This window comes from Sphaerodactylus townsendi, linkage group LG07 (assembly GCF_021028975.2).
Source record: "Sphaerodactylus townsendi isolate TG3544 linkage group LG07, MPM_Stown_v2.3, whole genome shotgun sequence".
In the NCBI taxonomy this organism is placed as follows: Eukaryota; Metazoa; Chordata; class Lepidosauria; order Squamata; family Sphaerodactylidae; genus Sphaerodactylus; species Sphaerodactylus townsendi.
This window is the reverse complement of record NC_059431.1, coordinates 10,004,340-10,020,017: the sequence shown is the minus strand read 5'-3', so window position 1 is coordinate 10,020,017 and position 15,678 is coordinate 10,004,340. Positions and strand designations below refer to the sequence as shown.

Here is a 15,678-nt window from a genome sequence, read left to right as displayed (position 1 = left end):
TTCCAAGGCAAGAAAAGGAGAGGTGGTTGGCCTTTGCCTCTGGCTGCAGAGCCCTCCGTGATGACCCCCATCCCAGCACTGACTCTGCTTAGCTCCCTTGATCGGACTATTCCATAACATACCATCAGAGGTGAAGCAGGGCAAAATGGTGGCCCCCCCGCACTCTAGCCGACATGCAACCCAGGCTCCAGTCAGGGGGTGGGCGGGGCCTGTCTGGCTGCTCCGCGCAGCCTCAGCTTTAGTGGAGGGGGCAAGGCCTGGCTGGCTGGCCGCTCTGGGCAGCCCAGGCCCCAGCCTCCAGGTTGGCCAGCCTGGCTGGCTCAACCCCTTTTACTCGGCCCAATCAGCCAAGGCCTGCCAAAAGGGAGGGGTCAGAAGTGTGGGGGGGGGGCGATTTGCCGCCCCCCATGACTCACCAGGGGGACGCCCGGGGCGTTTGTCCCCGGATGTCCCCTTTATATCTACGCGACTGCATGCCATGCCATACCATTCCACATCCCTGCATCTAGAAATCAGATGAGGCACGGCCCTTTTCTTAACTTTTCCCAGGGCCGCCCAGCCACTCAGGGTGCGAGCCCTCGTCCAGCCAGACCCGTCCACTTCCTCAGTGTCCTGGAACCAAAAACGGGAAAATCAGCCTCTCGGTTCTGGAACAGGAGATGTGCAAGCTGCTCGATGACGTCATCCTCTTCAACCCTCCAGGTTGATTCTTCAGCGGATTCCCCGGGGGCATGACCCATAAGATTTTTGGGGTACAAACTTTCGAGAGACAAAGCTCTGGGGGTGCTGTGTGGTTTCCGGGCTGTATGGCCGTGTTCTAACAGCATTCTCTCCTGACGTTTCGCCTGCATCTGTGGCTGGCATCTTCAGAGGATTCAAATCCTCTGAAGATGCCAGCAAGCAACGTCAGGAAACTCTTAAACCATGGCAATATTCGGCTGTGAAAGCCTTCAACAATACATTCAACAAAGCTCCGTTCACCAGATACGAAGCTTTCAGTCAACCAGTCAGTAAATTTATTGGGGTCTACTGACCCAGTTATGTAGAAAACCATTAAACAAACAATACTGGTAAGATGAAAACATACAGAACAAGGCATTATAATCAGCGTCATTTATCCAAGCTAGATGTAAGATGTCTGATCTTTACTGCCCCAGAAAAAAAAACTTCGCTAGAGCCAAGGTAGCTCGACCTGTTGCTCTTATCCTCCAAGAGGATCTTAACTAGCATTGGGGGTAGTTCGCTTTCCCACCTAACCAGCAATGGCATTATCCTCAACTGGCATATTCTATATTCTGTTCCACATAAAGATGATAGTTTGGTCCGTTCAGGTGCAGCGGTTTAGAAAATGGTATGCTTCTGCATTAGAATATAGTCCTAAACGAATATGAGAATTATCATTTGTTTTTACATGCTGCCTTTGACAAAGCTATTATTTTGTACATAATTGAACGTGCATTTTAATTATACCAATTTTTGTGCAGCTAAATCTACATACATGATATGTTTTTTTCAAAATTAGCCATCAAATATCAATGGCCGTTAAGCATATTTGCAATAAAATCGGACCAAGATCAAAGCCCAATCCAATAAGATAGTTTAGTCTGATTTTATTACATATATACTTATTGACCATCGATACTGAATGACTAATTTTGAAAAGAATATGTAACATATGTAGCTTTAGTCATGCAAAAAAAATGGTATAATTAAAATGCAGGTTCGGTTAATGAAATGTTTCCCATTTGATTTTCCAGCCTCAACACGTTTTTTGTTTTTGGTATATCTTGAGGTTAAGCTGCGGCAATCCTTTTATGACTGGTGTCACCTCTAGTGGGAGCTATTTTGTCGCAGCCGTATATTTGGGTATATCGGATCTGGTATTCAACTTATTCAGGCAGAGGTGGGATCCAGCAGGTTCTCACCAGTTCCCGAGAGTGGGTTACTAATTATTTGTGTGTGCCGAAAGGGGGTTACTAATTGGGTCTGCTTTTCCGTTAGAAATTCCATTAGGTCAAAATCCTAAAAGTCCTGTTGTTTTCTATGTGGCTGGTTAGCGAAGGTAGAAAACGGGATAATTCTCCCTGTTGGGCTGTTTTAAAAACATGTTTTAGAAATACGGTAAAGTTCCTTGTTTAAGGAAAGTATCCTTCTTTTGATTTCTAGAAACAAAATTAAGTATTTGAAAGTATTAAGTATTTGACAGGCAGTCAGTTAGAGGAGAAGTAGTTGTTTCTGTTGGCAGTAGACGATAGGACTTGCTATAATGAGTTTAAATTATGGACAGAAAGATACCAGCTGGAAATTAGGTACACTTTTTTTTAACAGTAAGAGTTTTTTTACAGTAACAAGAGAATTATTAATGCCCACGCCCTGGAATGCCCGGTACGCCCCGCCGTGCCCGTAGCCCCACTGGTAGCACGCCACTGTTTGAATCCCACCACCATGGGAACCTGTTACTAAAATTTGTGGATCCCACCACTGTATTTGGGTTTACCGATAATTTTACACCCGAATAAAGCCGAATCTGAACTTTACCGAATATTTTCGGTATTGCTTAACCCCAGTCGCCTCCTGTGGGAGCTATTTTGTAGCACCCGTATTGTTGCTGAGCCCACCACCCCATGGCTGAGTTCCAGATGTGCCCGAAGGCTCTAAAAGGTCGGGGACCCCTTCCCACAAACTTTTATTCGTTTCCAGACCCAGACGTGCAGGCTCGCCACCTGGCATTAAGCAGCCTCTTCACGGAGGTCCTGATGATGCTAAACAACGCCAGCGTTTCGACGGCCGAGTCTCTCCGAGTTGCCTTGCGGAGCTGGATCGGGGCCTCCGTGCACGGCTTAGGGGTGATGCCCCTCCTGATAGCTGCGTGCCAGAGCCTGGCGTCGGTCCGACACATGGTGGAGACCACGGAAGCCTGTGTCACAGCCTATTTTAATGAAGGTGAGCGAGAGAAGAATGTTGTAGCACCCGTCGGCCTCCTCCCAATAACCAGACTTAGGGTTCCCGGAATCGGTTTATTGCATCAGAGTAAATGTAAAGAGAGGAATGCAGCTCTGGGGGGGGGAGGTATTGTACTGGATCTAACATTCACACAATACTCCAAGCCCATTAGCTATATCCACTCAACTGTTGCACCTTCTCCCCTAAAATGGAGTTTTCCCGAACAAAAAAGCGTGCAGGCTGTGCAGTTGCTCCAAGTTCAGAACCCTGGTACGGGCCAGGTGGTGTCTACCTGTCAAGAGCCAGCATGTAGTGGTTAAGAGCAGGTGGACTCTAATCTGGAGAGACGGTATTTGATTTACCCACGCTCTTCCATTGAGTGGTAGGAGGCTTATCTGGTGAACTGGATTTGTTTCCCCCCTCCTGCACATGAAGCCTGCTGGGTAACCTTGGGCAAGTCATAGTTCTTTGGAGCTCTCTCAGCCCCACCTACCTCACAAGGTGTCTATTGTGGTGAGAGGAAAGGAAAGGAGTTTGTAAGCCTCTTTGAGTCTCCTTTAAGGAGAGAAAGACGGGGTATAAATCCAAATTCTTCTAACTTGGGAGGAAAAACCATTACTATAAGTCTCTGAACAAGCCAAGCTTCATCATACAGAGGAATCCTTTGGTGCCAACGATATATGGGACTTTTGGCAATGGGCGTATTTAATAATATTATCCTTTTGCTTGTCATTTCCAGGTGCCTTCCACATATCCTTTTTGCTTGTCATTTTAGGTGCCTCCTTTTGGACTGGGGAGGGGGCCCTCTGTGTGTGACTTTCCCCATATCTAGGCAAAACATATAATGTTCATTTAGAGCTCTTGATAAACATTTGCATGGAATTTCAGAATTGTGGGGGGAGCCGAGGTGCCGCCGGGCTGACAACTGAGGGAATGTCCCTGGACACGTATACCTCATTTTCAGGCCCTCCTTCGACCTCCTTCCTGATGACAGCCGGCAGAAAGGCATAGATGAAGTGTGCAGTCAAGTTGTATCTGACTTAGGCCCCTTCCGCACATGCAGAATAATGCACTTTCAATCCACTTTCACAGTTCTTTGCAAGTGGATTTTGCTATTCTGCACAATAACATCCAGCTGCAAAGTGTGTATTTGAAAGAAGTGGATTGAAAGTACATAGAAATGTAAATATATAAATATGAATACTGTATTGCATTAAGAGATATATAGGTGAAAATTATGGTAAGTTAAGATAGGAAGACATATAAGGGATATTCGAGGAGGTTATTTTTCTTTTTTTAGGAATAGATAGCTCATGTAGGTATATGATTGTTTTCCTTTCCAAAATTTAGAATGACAGATAACAAACAACAACAGCATGGCCAAGTGGCAGGATGCTGATGGGGAATTGTAGTTCATGAACATCTGGGGGGGGCCATAAATAAGTAGTTTGAAGAGCCCTCGATCTACAGATTTTAGGGGGCTTCCGACTTGAGTAAAACAATGCTTAGCGTTGTTGTCGTCATAATCATCCCCATCATCATCCCCACCATCATCATCATTATTAGTTTGTAGATCACGTAGCCCTCCCGAGAAGAATCTAGAGCTGATGCACAATTCTTAATCATAACAAAGTCACAACTATATAACAACAACAAATCACGTCTCTATTTTGGGTTCAAAACCCTCATTAAAACACATTACGGCGTTCCAATATACTATCCCAGCATCCGACCAACTAAAAAGCCCTCCCCGGGAGAAGGGCGGTGAAGTCCCTCAGATGTTATGGGGACCTTGAAAGAGGGGGCCACCAGAAGGGGGGGAGGGCGCCGCCTAAGCAGCCGGTCACTCCAAAAGCCCGGTGGAACAATTTGGTCTTTCAGGCCCTGCGAAACTCGCCAAGATCCCGCAGGGCCCGGACAGCCGGAGGAAGGGAGATCCACCAGGCAGGGGCCAGTTTATACATATCTTTTTCATTAATAAAAAATTAAATTGTATTTCAATACACAGAGTCAAAACAGGGTTGTGTCAAACTCTGGCCCTTCAATTCCCTTGAGTCCCTGTCAGTGTGGGCAGTTGAGCCAACTGTGCTGAGATTCAGTAGAAGGCCATTTCATGTTCACGGAGGAGGCACCAGGGCTCAGTGGAAGAGAAGGAGCTCTTTGGTTTGCTCTATGGAGAGCGCTCGGCAGGTTCGATTCCTGGACCATCTCCGCTTAAACTGGCGAGCCCGGCAGGAGGTGATGAGAAAAAAACCCCATTTGAGATCCTGGAGGGCGGCTGCCAGCCTGAGTAGTCAATTCTGACCACGGTTCAGTTCCAGGCAGCCTCACGGGTGATCCTTCTGTCTGCAGACTCTCCGCTCAGCCAGGGCTTGGGGTGGGGCCCCATCGTAGCTGCCTTGCAGGTCTCGAGGCCGCTCACCGCCGAAGACTTCCTGCAGGAGTGCCTTTCCTTGGGGAGCTACCTGACCCTCTACGTCTTCACGCTGCAGCGGCTGAACGCCGAGCAGACCTTGGCCAACGAGATGAGGGTGCTGCTGACTCTGAGCAAGTGGCTGGAGGAGGTGTATCCCAGGTATCGGGCGTTTTGGGGAAAGGGGTTCGATCAGCTGCTTCGAGGCTTCTGGCAATTGAGAAAAGTGGGGTATAAATCCAAATAACTCCTCCTGTTCCTGCTGCTCTCCTCCTCTTCCGCTTCCTTCTCTTTTCCTCCAGCGTGGTGTAGTGATTAAGAGCAGGTGGATTCTAATCTGGAGAGCCGGGTTTGATTCCCCACTCCTCCACCCACCTGGAGTGGCAGAGGCTTATCTGGTAGAACCAGATGTGCTTCCACACCTCCCTGCACTCCCTGCTGGGTGACCTCTGGGCTAATGCGTCATGGAATCCTCTCAGAACTCTAAGGAGAACATAAGAACGAGCCTGCTGGATCAGACCAGAGTCCATCCAGTCCAGCACTCTGCTACTGGCAATGGCCCACCAAGGTGCCTTTGGGAGCCTGGGCTACATGCAGGATGCAGGAAAGCAATGGCCCTGCCGCTGCTGCTCCTGAGCACCTGGTCTGTGCTAAGGCATTTGGCAATCTCAGATCAAAGAGGATCAAGATTGGTAGCCATAGATTGACGTCTCCTCCCTAAATCTGTCCCCCTTTTAAAGCTATCCAGGTTAGTGGCCATCACCACCTCCCGTGGCAGCATATTCCTCTCTCAGCCCCACCTACCTCACAAGGTGTCTGTTGTGGGCAGAGGGAGGGAAAGATTGAGAAAACTCAGATTTTTCATAGTTCCATGATAGTTCCATGGGAATGTCAACTCAATGCATGGCAGCTGTGAAAAAGGCAAACTCTATGCTGGCGATCATTAGGAAAGGAGTTGATAATAAAACTGCAAAGATTGTCAATATGCCTCTTATATATGGAAACAGTGGTGCTGACTAGCATGCTTTGGGATTACTAATGTCCAGTTCTGAATTAAGCATCTCAAAAGGATATTGAGGGGAAAGATGGGGAAAAGAAGGGTGCAGAGAAGGGCAACAAGGATGATGTGGAGGGACTGGAGCACCTTTCCCTATGAGGAGAGAGGGCTGCAGCGCTTTGGGGACTCTTTAGCTTTGGAGAGAGGTCTGAGGGGGATCATGATTGGAAGATCCTATAAAATTGTGCATGGGGTAGAAAATGTTGACCCGAGAGAAATTTTTCTCTCTCTTTCTCACAATAACTAGAACCCGGGGCATTCTTTGAAAATGCTGGGGGAAGAATTAGGGACTCAATTAAAGGAAACACTTCTTCACGCAACGTGTGATTGGTGTTTGGAATATGCTGCCACAGGAGGTGGTGATGGCCACTAACCTGGATAGCTTTAAAAGGAGCTTGGACAGATTTATGGAGGAGAAGTCAATCTATGGCTACCAATCTTGATCCTCTTTGATCTGAGATTGCAAATGCCTTAACAGACCAGGTGATCAGGAGCAGCAGCAGCAGAGAGGCCATTGCTTTCTCACCTCCCTGCAGGTGAGCTCCCAAAGGCACCTGATGGGCCACTGCGAGTAGCAGAGAGCTGGACTAGATGGAGTCTGGTCTGATCCAGCAGGCTGGTTCTTATGTTCTTATATTCTTATTAAAGGAGCTTGTAAGCCACCTTGAGTCTCCTTACAGGACAGAAAGGTGGGATATAAATCCAAACCCTTGTTCTTCTACTAACCCTCTGAAGGTGACGGTGAGCTGATTGTTTTCTAGCCTTGGACACCTTTGTGCTGTTTTTCCCCCTTCCAGCTCTTCCCAGGACGAAGCCAAAGTGTTTCTTTGGTGGCAGAAAGTCCTCCAGCTCTGCCTCCTCCAAACCGGAAAGGTAAAGGCAGCTTATCCTGCTGCTGGAGCCGAGTCATCCAGATGCCAGACGTGCTTTGCAAGGCCGCGCAGGCCCCAAGGCTGGCCGAGAGGAAGCGACCTCCGGGATCCTCGCCAAGCGTCGGCTTAGGCAGGAAATCTCCCTTGTCAAAATAACAGGTATTTATTTATTAGGTAGTTTTAATAATCTGTCTTTATCAAGTGTGGACTCGCGTCATGTGCAGAATTCCACAGAGGAGGAAGAAGTGGGGGGTTAGGAATTATAATCCCCTTTTCTCAACCGTAAGAAGCGGAGCTCTGGCAAAGAAACTTATAAACTCCTTTCCTCTTCCCCACAAGCTGGACAGTAATAATCTCCTTTGTAGAGGTAGGTGGGGATGGACAGAATCCTGAGAGAACTGCTTGACTGGCCCAAGGTCACCCAGACTCATGCGTAGGAGTGGGGAAACAAACTTGGTTCACTAGGGAGCAGCAGTGGCGTATTGGCTAAGAGCAGTGGCTAAGAGCAGGTGCACTCTGATCTGGAGGAAAGCAAAGGACTGAGTCCCTTACTCTGCCACTTGAGTTGTGGGAGGCTTGTCTGGGGAGTCCAGATTAGCTTCTGCACTCCCACACATACGCCAGCTTGGGTGACCTTGGGTTAGTCACAGCTTCTTGGAAGCTCTCAGCCCCAACCCACCTCTCACAGTGTGTGTGTGTTTGTTGTGAGGGGAATGGGCAGGACAGATTATGTAAGCCCCTAAAGGAGAGGTGTTGGGATATAAATCCAAGCTCCCTCCTCCTCCTCTCTCCTCCTCCTCCTCTTCCCTCCTCTCTTCTTCTTCCTCTTCCTCTTCCTCTTCCTCTTCTTCTTCTTCTTCTTCTTCTTCTTCTTCTTCTTCTTCTAGTTAAGAGTCTGTTTTGCAGTTAAGAGACAAGAGTCTGATTTGCAGGAGGGGAAATCAAACCCAGTTCTCCAGATTAGAATCTGCTGGTCTTAACCACTACACTATGCTGTCTCTCTGCCCCCTCCTTCACCCGCTTCTTGTCCTCATGCATTTTAGGGTGAGGCTGTATATCTCTGTTTTTGCCTTACAAACGTAAAGCCCGAGGGTGCTGTCCTGGGTGCCTCTAGTGAATTGGGCTGAAAGTAGCAAGGCCGAGACAGCCGGCTGGGGAGCTTCTGTTGGTCGGAGAAGATGGTCCTTAGCTGAGCTCGGACGGGCCAGTGGGTCAGAGAAACGGGGGTCTCTAGCTTGGGTGGAAGCCATTTTTTGACCATGCTTCTGAGAGACAGACCACTCGTGATGGCAACAGGATCTATCCCATGTCTCTATCCCATGGCCACCATTTTTGGAAGTATTTTTACTTCTTTCAAAGTCGCTGGAAGGCCTTGATGCACCGTGCGACGGCCTCTGGAGTTCCCCATACACATCTTTTCAGGTGCAGAAGAAGCCCCCGATATCTGTTTCTACCCTTGAAAAGGAACAGGGATGAAAACAGTCTTTGGGGCCATCCAGGCTGGAAGCTCACGGCGATTTTTAAAGAACTGCAAATGCTTCTTCCAACTCTATTTTATATATATATATTATTATTTATGTATGTATGTATATGTATATGTATATATGTATATGTATATGTATATATGTGTGTGTGTGTGTGTGTATGTATATATATATATATATATATATATATATATATGTATATATATATGTATATATATATGTATATATATGTATATATATATATATGTGTGTATGTGTGTATGTGTGTATGTGTGTGTGTGTATGTGTATGTGTGTGTATGTGTGTGTATATATATATGTATGTGTATGTATATATATATATATATGTATATATATGTATGTGCATGTATATATGTGCATGTGTATATGTATATATGTGTGTATGTGTATATGTATGTGTATATGTATAAATATGTGTATGCGTGTATGCGTATATGCGTATATGCACATACATACATACATACATACATACATACATACATACACATATATATACCTACACATATATATATACATATACATATATATACACATATATACACATATATACACACATATACACACATATACATACATATACACACACATATATATAGGCACTTCATCCCGAGAAATTTCAAAGTGACTCTATATAACACAACATTTCCAACAGCAATTTAATACAGCATAAAAACTGAATCCAATTAAAACACAACAGCAGTTAAAACAATAAGTAAATTAAAACAACAAAATTGTGTAAAACATACACACACAGGCGCCCGCTCTAAAAGGCCAAAAGAAGAAGAAAAAATATCAATTTGGGTGCAGTGTTTATGGCAGATAGTATTTGTGACGACGAAGGGCTAGATCAGGGGTAGGGAACCTGCGGCTCTCCAGATGTTCAGGAACTACAATTCCCATCAGCCCCTACCAGCATGGCCAATTGGCCATGCTGACAGAGGCTGATGGGAATTGTAGTTCCTGAACATCTGGAGAGCCGCAGGTTCCCTACCCCTGGGCTAGATAATCCAGGCAAGCCTTCCAACCCAACGGAATAATTCTGGCATTTCCCTCTTTGCTTCCTCGTTCCAGATTTCGGGTGGTGGCTCGCAGCATGTCGGCCTTCCTGCTGGTGCAAATCCCTGTGGAGAATCAGATCCGGCTGCGGCCTGGCACAGAACTGCAGCTGTCTGCCAAAGCTCAGCAGGTAGGTCGGGGTTGATTCTGCCATCTGTCGCCGCCGTCCCTCTCTCTCTTGTGTGGTGCCTCTGAGCCCCCTGATGCCCACCAACAACTTTTCTGGCACCCGCCAAGTGTTTTTAGAAAGTGGGTGGGCCTTTTGCCCAGCAAGGCTTCTGACTGGCCACTGAAGATTTGATTGGCGGCGCAGGTTTTCAAAAAATGTTAATTTGGCGGCAGCAGCCACCACAGCTCAAGGATCATCACTGTGTGACTTGAAGGTATTCTGGGGCAACCATTTTGTAGCTGGTTCCACCTCCTGCAGCAGCCCAGAAGAGTTTGGATTGATTGATTGATTGATTAATTAATTATATTTATATACCGCCCTCACCCGGAGGGCTCAGGGCGGTGAACAACACACATAGATAGAGCTCAATAAACCCAAAAAACTAAAATCAGTTAAATATTTATTTATTTATTTATTTATTTGTTCCACTTATATACCACCCTCCCCCGAGGGGCTCAGGGCGGTTTACAACATTAATACAAACAAGTGGAAGGATAAAATACAATATTAAATATTAAATATTAAAATGCAGCGCTTAAGTTCTTAACCATTTAAAATACAGATGCCGTATGACCATTTCAACTCCTCTGAGAGGGGGAACAGCGGGTCCAAGCTGTTAACGGGCATAATCAGCAGCCGGCCTCCCCAAAGGCCCGGCGGAATAGCTCGGTCTTACAGGCCCTGCGGAACTCATTTAGGTCCCGCAGGGCCCGGACAGCTGGAGGGAGAGCATTCCACCAGGCAGGGGCCAGGGCCGCGAAAGCCCTGGCCCTGGAAGAGGCCAGCCGCATCATGGAGGGGGCGGGAATCTCCAGCAAGTTGGCCTCTGCCGAACGCAGAGACCGACGTGGGACATATTAATTAATTTGGCTCTATATAAAATAACCCCCCCATTAAAACGCAGCACACTAATCAGCATAACAGATGGTACCTACTAACAAATCCCCTAAAAGAAAGATAGGGAGGGAGGACAGCAGGATCCACTGATGTCATAAAAAGAAGGTGCAGAAGAAGCCCCCGATATCCCACCTGTCTCTCCTGCAAGGAGTCTCAAGGTGGCCTACGAGCTCCTTTCCCTTCCTCTCTCCACAACAGACGTCTTGTGAGGTCAGTGGGCTTGAGAGAGTTCCCAAGAACTGTGACTAGCCCAAGGTCACCCGGTAAGGAATGTAGGAGTGCGGAAACACATCTGGTTCACCAGATAAGAGTCTGCCGCTCGAGTGGAGGAGTGGGGAATCAAACTCGGTTTCCCAGATTAGCATCCACTTGCTCTTAACCGCTACAGCAGTGATGGCGAACCTATGGCACGGGTGCCAGAGGTGGCACTCGGACCCCTCTCTGTGGGCCCGCGCACATAGAGTTCATCATGTGGGGGGCGGGAAATCACCCCCCTACACACGCACATCTAGGCTGGCCTGGGCCACTGAGAACGACGTGCGCGCACCGTGGTGAGCAGGGAGGACTCGGCTGGCGGGCCTGGTGCCTGTGCTCCGGGTGGCTGCTGCCCGAGGGGGGTGGGGGGGCGCAGAGATGCTAAAGAGGCACAGAGCGGTGCGCGTGGGACTTGCTGGAGGCTAGAGCAGGCTGGCCCCTGCTCGAGCGGGTGGGGCGGAGGAAGAGGGAGCCAACCGTTTTTTTCTAAACGAAAACCTCAGCATTCAGGTTGAATTGCCGGGTTGGCCCTTTGCGATAAATAAGTGGGGCTTGGGTTGCCATTTGGGCACTCGGTCTCAAAAAGGTTCGCCATCACTGCACTACAGCCACGCTGGTTCTTGTTGGCCTTTGCCTCCTGGTTAGTGACCCCAGACTTCCCTGGTGATCTCCCATCTAAGTACTATCCAGGGCCACTCCCTGCTTAGCTTCCGAGATCTGATGAGACCAGGTTAGGCAGGGCCTTCATATTAGGGCCGGGGACTTCAGAGAGGGGAAATCCCCTTCTCTCCTCTCCCACTCCACCCCTCTCTGTCGGAATAATACCGGAACAGGGGCCCATAGCCAAATATCTTGAATTATTAACTGAACCCCAACAGAGATGGATTATCACAAGGGCCAGATCCAATACCTTCCCATCGGCCATTACAAAGGGTCATTACTTATCCATCCCTCTCCAGGATCGGGTTTGTCCACACTGTAAAAACCAAGTGGAGACTCTTGCTCACATTATTCTTGACTGTCCGAGATATGTGGGCATCAGGAATTTCTCTCCCAGGCTGGCCCTAGATAAATCTGAAAGTGACTCTGACTGTTCTGTTGTGGAGCTTCTGTTAAACAACACAGATGTCGTGCTCTTGGAAAAAGTAGCAAAATTTCTTTTACAAGTGACAGAACTTTCTAAGTAATGTATACTGCTATATGCAGTCTTCCTGTCTGCGCTTTGAATGTACTCTTGATTTGTATTTCAAAAATGTCTGGCAATGCTCTAGAACAGGGGTAGGGAACCTTTAACACTCAAAGAGCCATTTGGACCCGTTTTCCATGGGAAAAGAAAACACTTGGAGCCACAAATAATTTTTGACATTTAAAATAAAGATAACACTATATATATAGGGTTTTTTTACCTTTTACTCCGTTCATTCTGAGAAGCGCATGAATGCGCCCGCCCTGCTGCCTGCAGGGCGGGCAAGGATGAAGCCGGCAGCTCAGCCTCGCCGGCTGCCGGGAAATCACCCGCCCCCGCTCCAACGGGGCGGGTGAGAGGGGAAGCCCGTGGCACGGCACGGCCGACAGTGGGCAGTTGGTGCGCCCGCCCTGCTGCCTGCAGGGTGGGCAAGGATGGGGCCAGCGGCTCGGCTTGTGGAGCCACAGTGCAAGGGCAGAAGAGCCGCATGCAGCTCTCGAGCCTCAGGTTCCCTACCCCTGCTCTAGAACCTATTTTTAAATGCCAAATAAAGGTGGTTGTTGAATACTCTCCCACTCCACCCTCCTTGCTGGCAGTCACGCCTGCCCAGTCGTCAGCGGGCATGCTGGAAGCGACGCGCTTTGCTAGGGCAATCACTGATCATTGTGCACGTTTGTCTCGGCAGGCACTGCAAGCTCTGGACTCCCTGGCTTCCAACAAACACTATGCGGTGTACCAGGAGCAGATCTCGCAGGCGTCCCTCTTTATCAAGGACCCTGAGCATTGCCTTGGCCACGGGTCCAACCTACTGGCCATCCTCCTCAACACGTTGTACCCGGAAGTGCATTACCTGGACGGGATACGATAGCAATCAGCCGAGCACGGGCCGCCCGGTGGTGACGATGACCAACCTTCTGTTTACACTTGTCGTCGAAGTTTGCACATGTGACATTGTGGCTCACCGAGCCCCTGTTACTCACAAGGTTCTTCTTAACCCGAGCTGGGGGTTATGGAAGGGTGACGTGAACAGGTGTGCTTTCTGGCCTCTTGAAGTTTCGTAGCTCTTCCTGGAAACCCACTGGGCGCCACTGGAGCTTTTGTGTCGAAACAAAACATTTCTGTCGCTGCTCGTGTGCGGCCTTAACGGCCAGGCCCGTGAACTGCGCCGGTCCCGGGGCTGTGAACATTCGTCGCCCGCTCCGAATCATTTCAACAGAGCCGGTGTAGGCCTAAGATCGCCCTGCCCGGTCGCCCTCCGGGTTTGCAAGGCCTTTGAACGTTAGCGTGCATCGTTTGGCAGATTCGTGCCGTTTCTCTTTGTGTGTGTTTCCAGCACTTTTTCAGATTCGTCGCTTGTGTGCCTCCGCCCCCACTCACCCCAGCTGTGAAATTCGTGGGCCGATCCGGACTCAACAGCTGTATCCGATTGGAATTTCGGACAACGGCTGCTTTTTGTAGTCCTGTCTCTCAGCGCTGGATGTTTTGCAACTACTTCATGCTACAAATGAACCCTGTTGACTTCTTCAAGAGATTTAAAGTCTTTCCCCCCCTTTTCTGTAGGCATAAACTTGTTTCAAGATTGTGTGTGTGTGTGTGTGTGTGTGAGAGAGAGAGAGTGAGTGAGAGATATTTTTGTCTACCTTGTGCTTGGAATAAGTCACTCATTTTCTTACTGCATTCGGGCAAGCAGGCAAAAAGAGAGAGCGAGGAATAACCTTTTCTAGATTTCAGCCACATAGTGAGGACAATGTTTTTATTGATTGCTGGAGAGTCCTTGAGAATTTAATTAGGGACATTACGATAGTCCTGACATGACTACGCTAGAGAACACGTCAGCCTTTCTGGTCCACAGGATTTCTCTGTCTTGGAGCGGAACCTTGTGGAACTCCAAAGCTCGCTACCCTGCTTTTAAAATGCACTGTCCAAATAATTTTGGCTTCTCTCCATCAGTAGCCCCAAATAAATGTGAAGTGGGTCGTCCCATTGCCCCGAACCGAATCTTCTGTGCTGAGGTCCTGAAGTAATTTCCTAGGAACAAGTAGGATTTGTCCTCAGGGTAAATGTCCTCAGGGACAGGACTGAAATGACAAGGAGAAGCAGTGACATTTTCTTTACTTCCACCGGGCAGAGTTCCGATGAATCTCCCAAACAGTCCATAAAAGGATCACGGTGATGCTTTGTAATCTCTTTTTTTGCTGAGGTAAATTTCCTTGTGATCAGTTTCCAGTGACTGCCTTTGAGTTCATTTGTCGTAGGACAGATATCCAGCATATTTAAACAGGCACGGTCCGGGTGCCGCCCGCCGAGCGCAACTTGCCACGGATGTTGAGTTTGTTTTGCAGGGAAGTGCTGGGCACATCCATCCAAACCCTCTGGACACGGAGGAGAGGTGACATAGCCCCGTGCTTCGCTGAGTTTGCATCCCAGACGCTTTTCTCACCGTTTCTCCCGGCTATTTGGTCCTCTTGAACGGATTCCGACAGGCACCTCGTGCTCGTACGTAGCTTTAGGAGCCTTCCTAATTTAAAAACAAGACCCCGCTTTTCTAAGTTCATCGGCACCACGGACACCATTTGCTTTTGAAAATGCAGCTGCACATTTGCACCGTTACATCTGTTTAGTACACAGGTGTCAAACTCGCGGCCCTCCGGATGTTATGGACTACAGTTCCCATCATCCCCTGCCAGCATGATGTAGTATGTTATGGATTATATCAGTGGTGGTGAACCTTTGGCACTCCAGATGTTATGGACTACAATTCCCATCAGCCCCTGCCAATTGGCCATGCTGGCAGGGGCTGATGGGAATTGTAGTCCATAACATCTGGAGGGCCAAAGGTTTGCCACCACGGGACTATATGAACTGTAGTCCATAACATCTGGAGGGCCGCGAGTTTGACATCTGTGGTTTAGTAGGGGGCGTTTCCCGCCCACCGTCTCTTTCCTAACTCGTTGCCGTCTTGTACTTGAAAATGAAAACAGGGTGAGTGGATTTAACGACTGCAGGAATAGCAGTAGTTGGAAATGTTTCCCTTTCTCGTTTTTGCCAAAATTATGCAAAGGTTGGGTTGCAGATCTTGCATCTGTTCTGCTAATGTTGGTTTGGATCTCTTGCATTTGTCCTGCCTTTTCCTGGCGCAAGGGACCTTCTTGAATCTGCGGCAGGATCCACGCGTTGGGAGGCAGGTAAAGTCCTCTTCGCTCGCAGGAGAAGTGAGGCAGGTAAAGTGTGGTGGCGCTGTAAGCGGAGTAAATCTTCAGGAAGTGTGCTGTAAGCGGAGTAAATCTTCAGGAAGTGGCTCCCAAGATCTTTGCGAGTGGAATCTT

At 48.3% G+C, this 15,678-nt stretch overlaps 1 protein-coding gene across 1 annotated transcript in view; it reads left to right on the top strand.

The window, feature by feature from the left end:
* EPG5 (ectopic P-granules 5 autophagy tethering factor) overlaps nt 1–15,053 on the top strand; it is an 82,567-nt gene extending 67,514 nt beyond the window's left edge. Inside the window, 8 exon segments of the mRNA XM_048504315.1 lie at nt 568–618; nt 621–702; nt 2,701–2,943; nt 5,296–5,518; nt 7,211–7,401; nt 7,404–7,437; nt 9,858–9,975; nt 13,038–15,053. Coding sequence (XP_048360272.1) covers nt 568–618; nt 621–702; nt 2,701–2,943; nt 5,296–5,518; nt 7,211–7,401; nt 7,404–7,437; nt 9,858–9,975; nt 13,038–13,220 — 1,125 coding nt within the window. The 3' untranslated portion in view covers nt 13,221–15,053.
* Nucleotides 15,054–15,678: the final 625 nt, after the last annotated feature.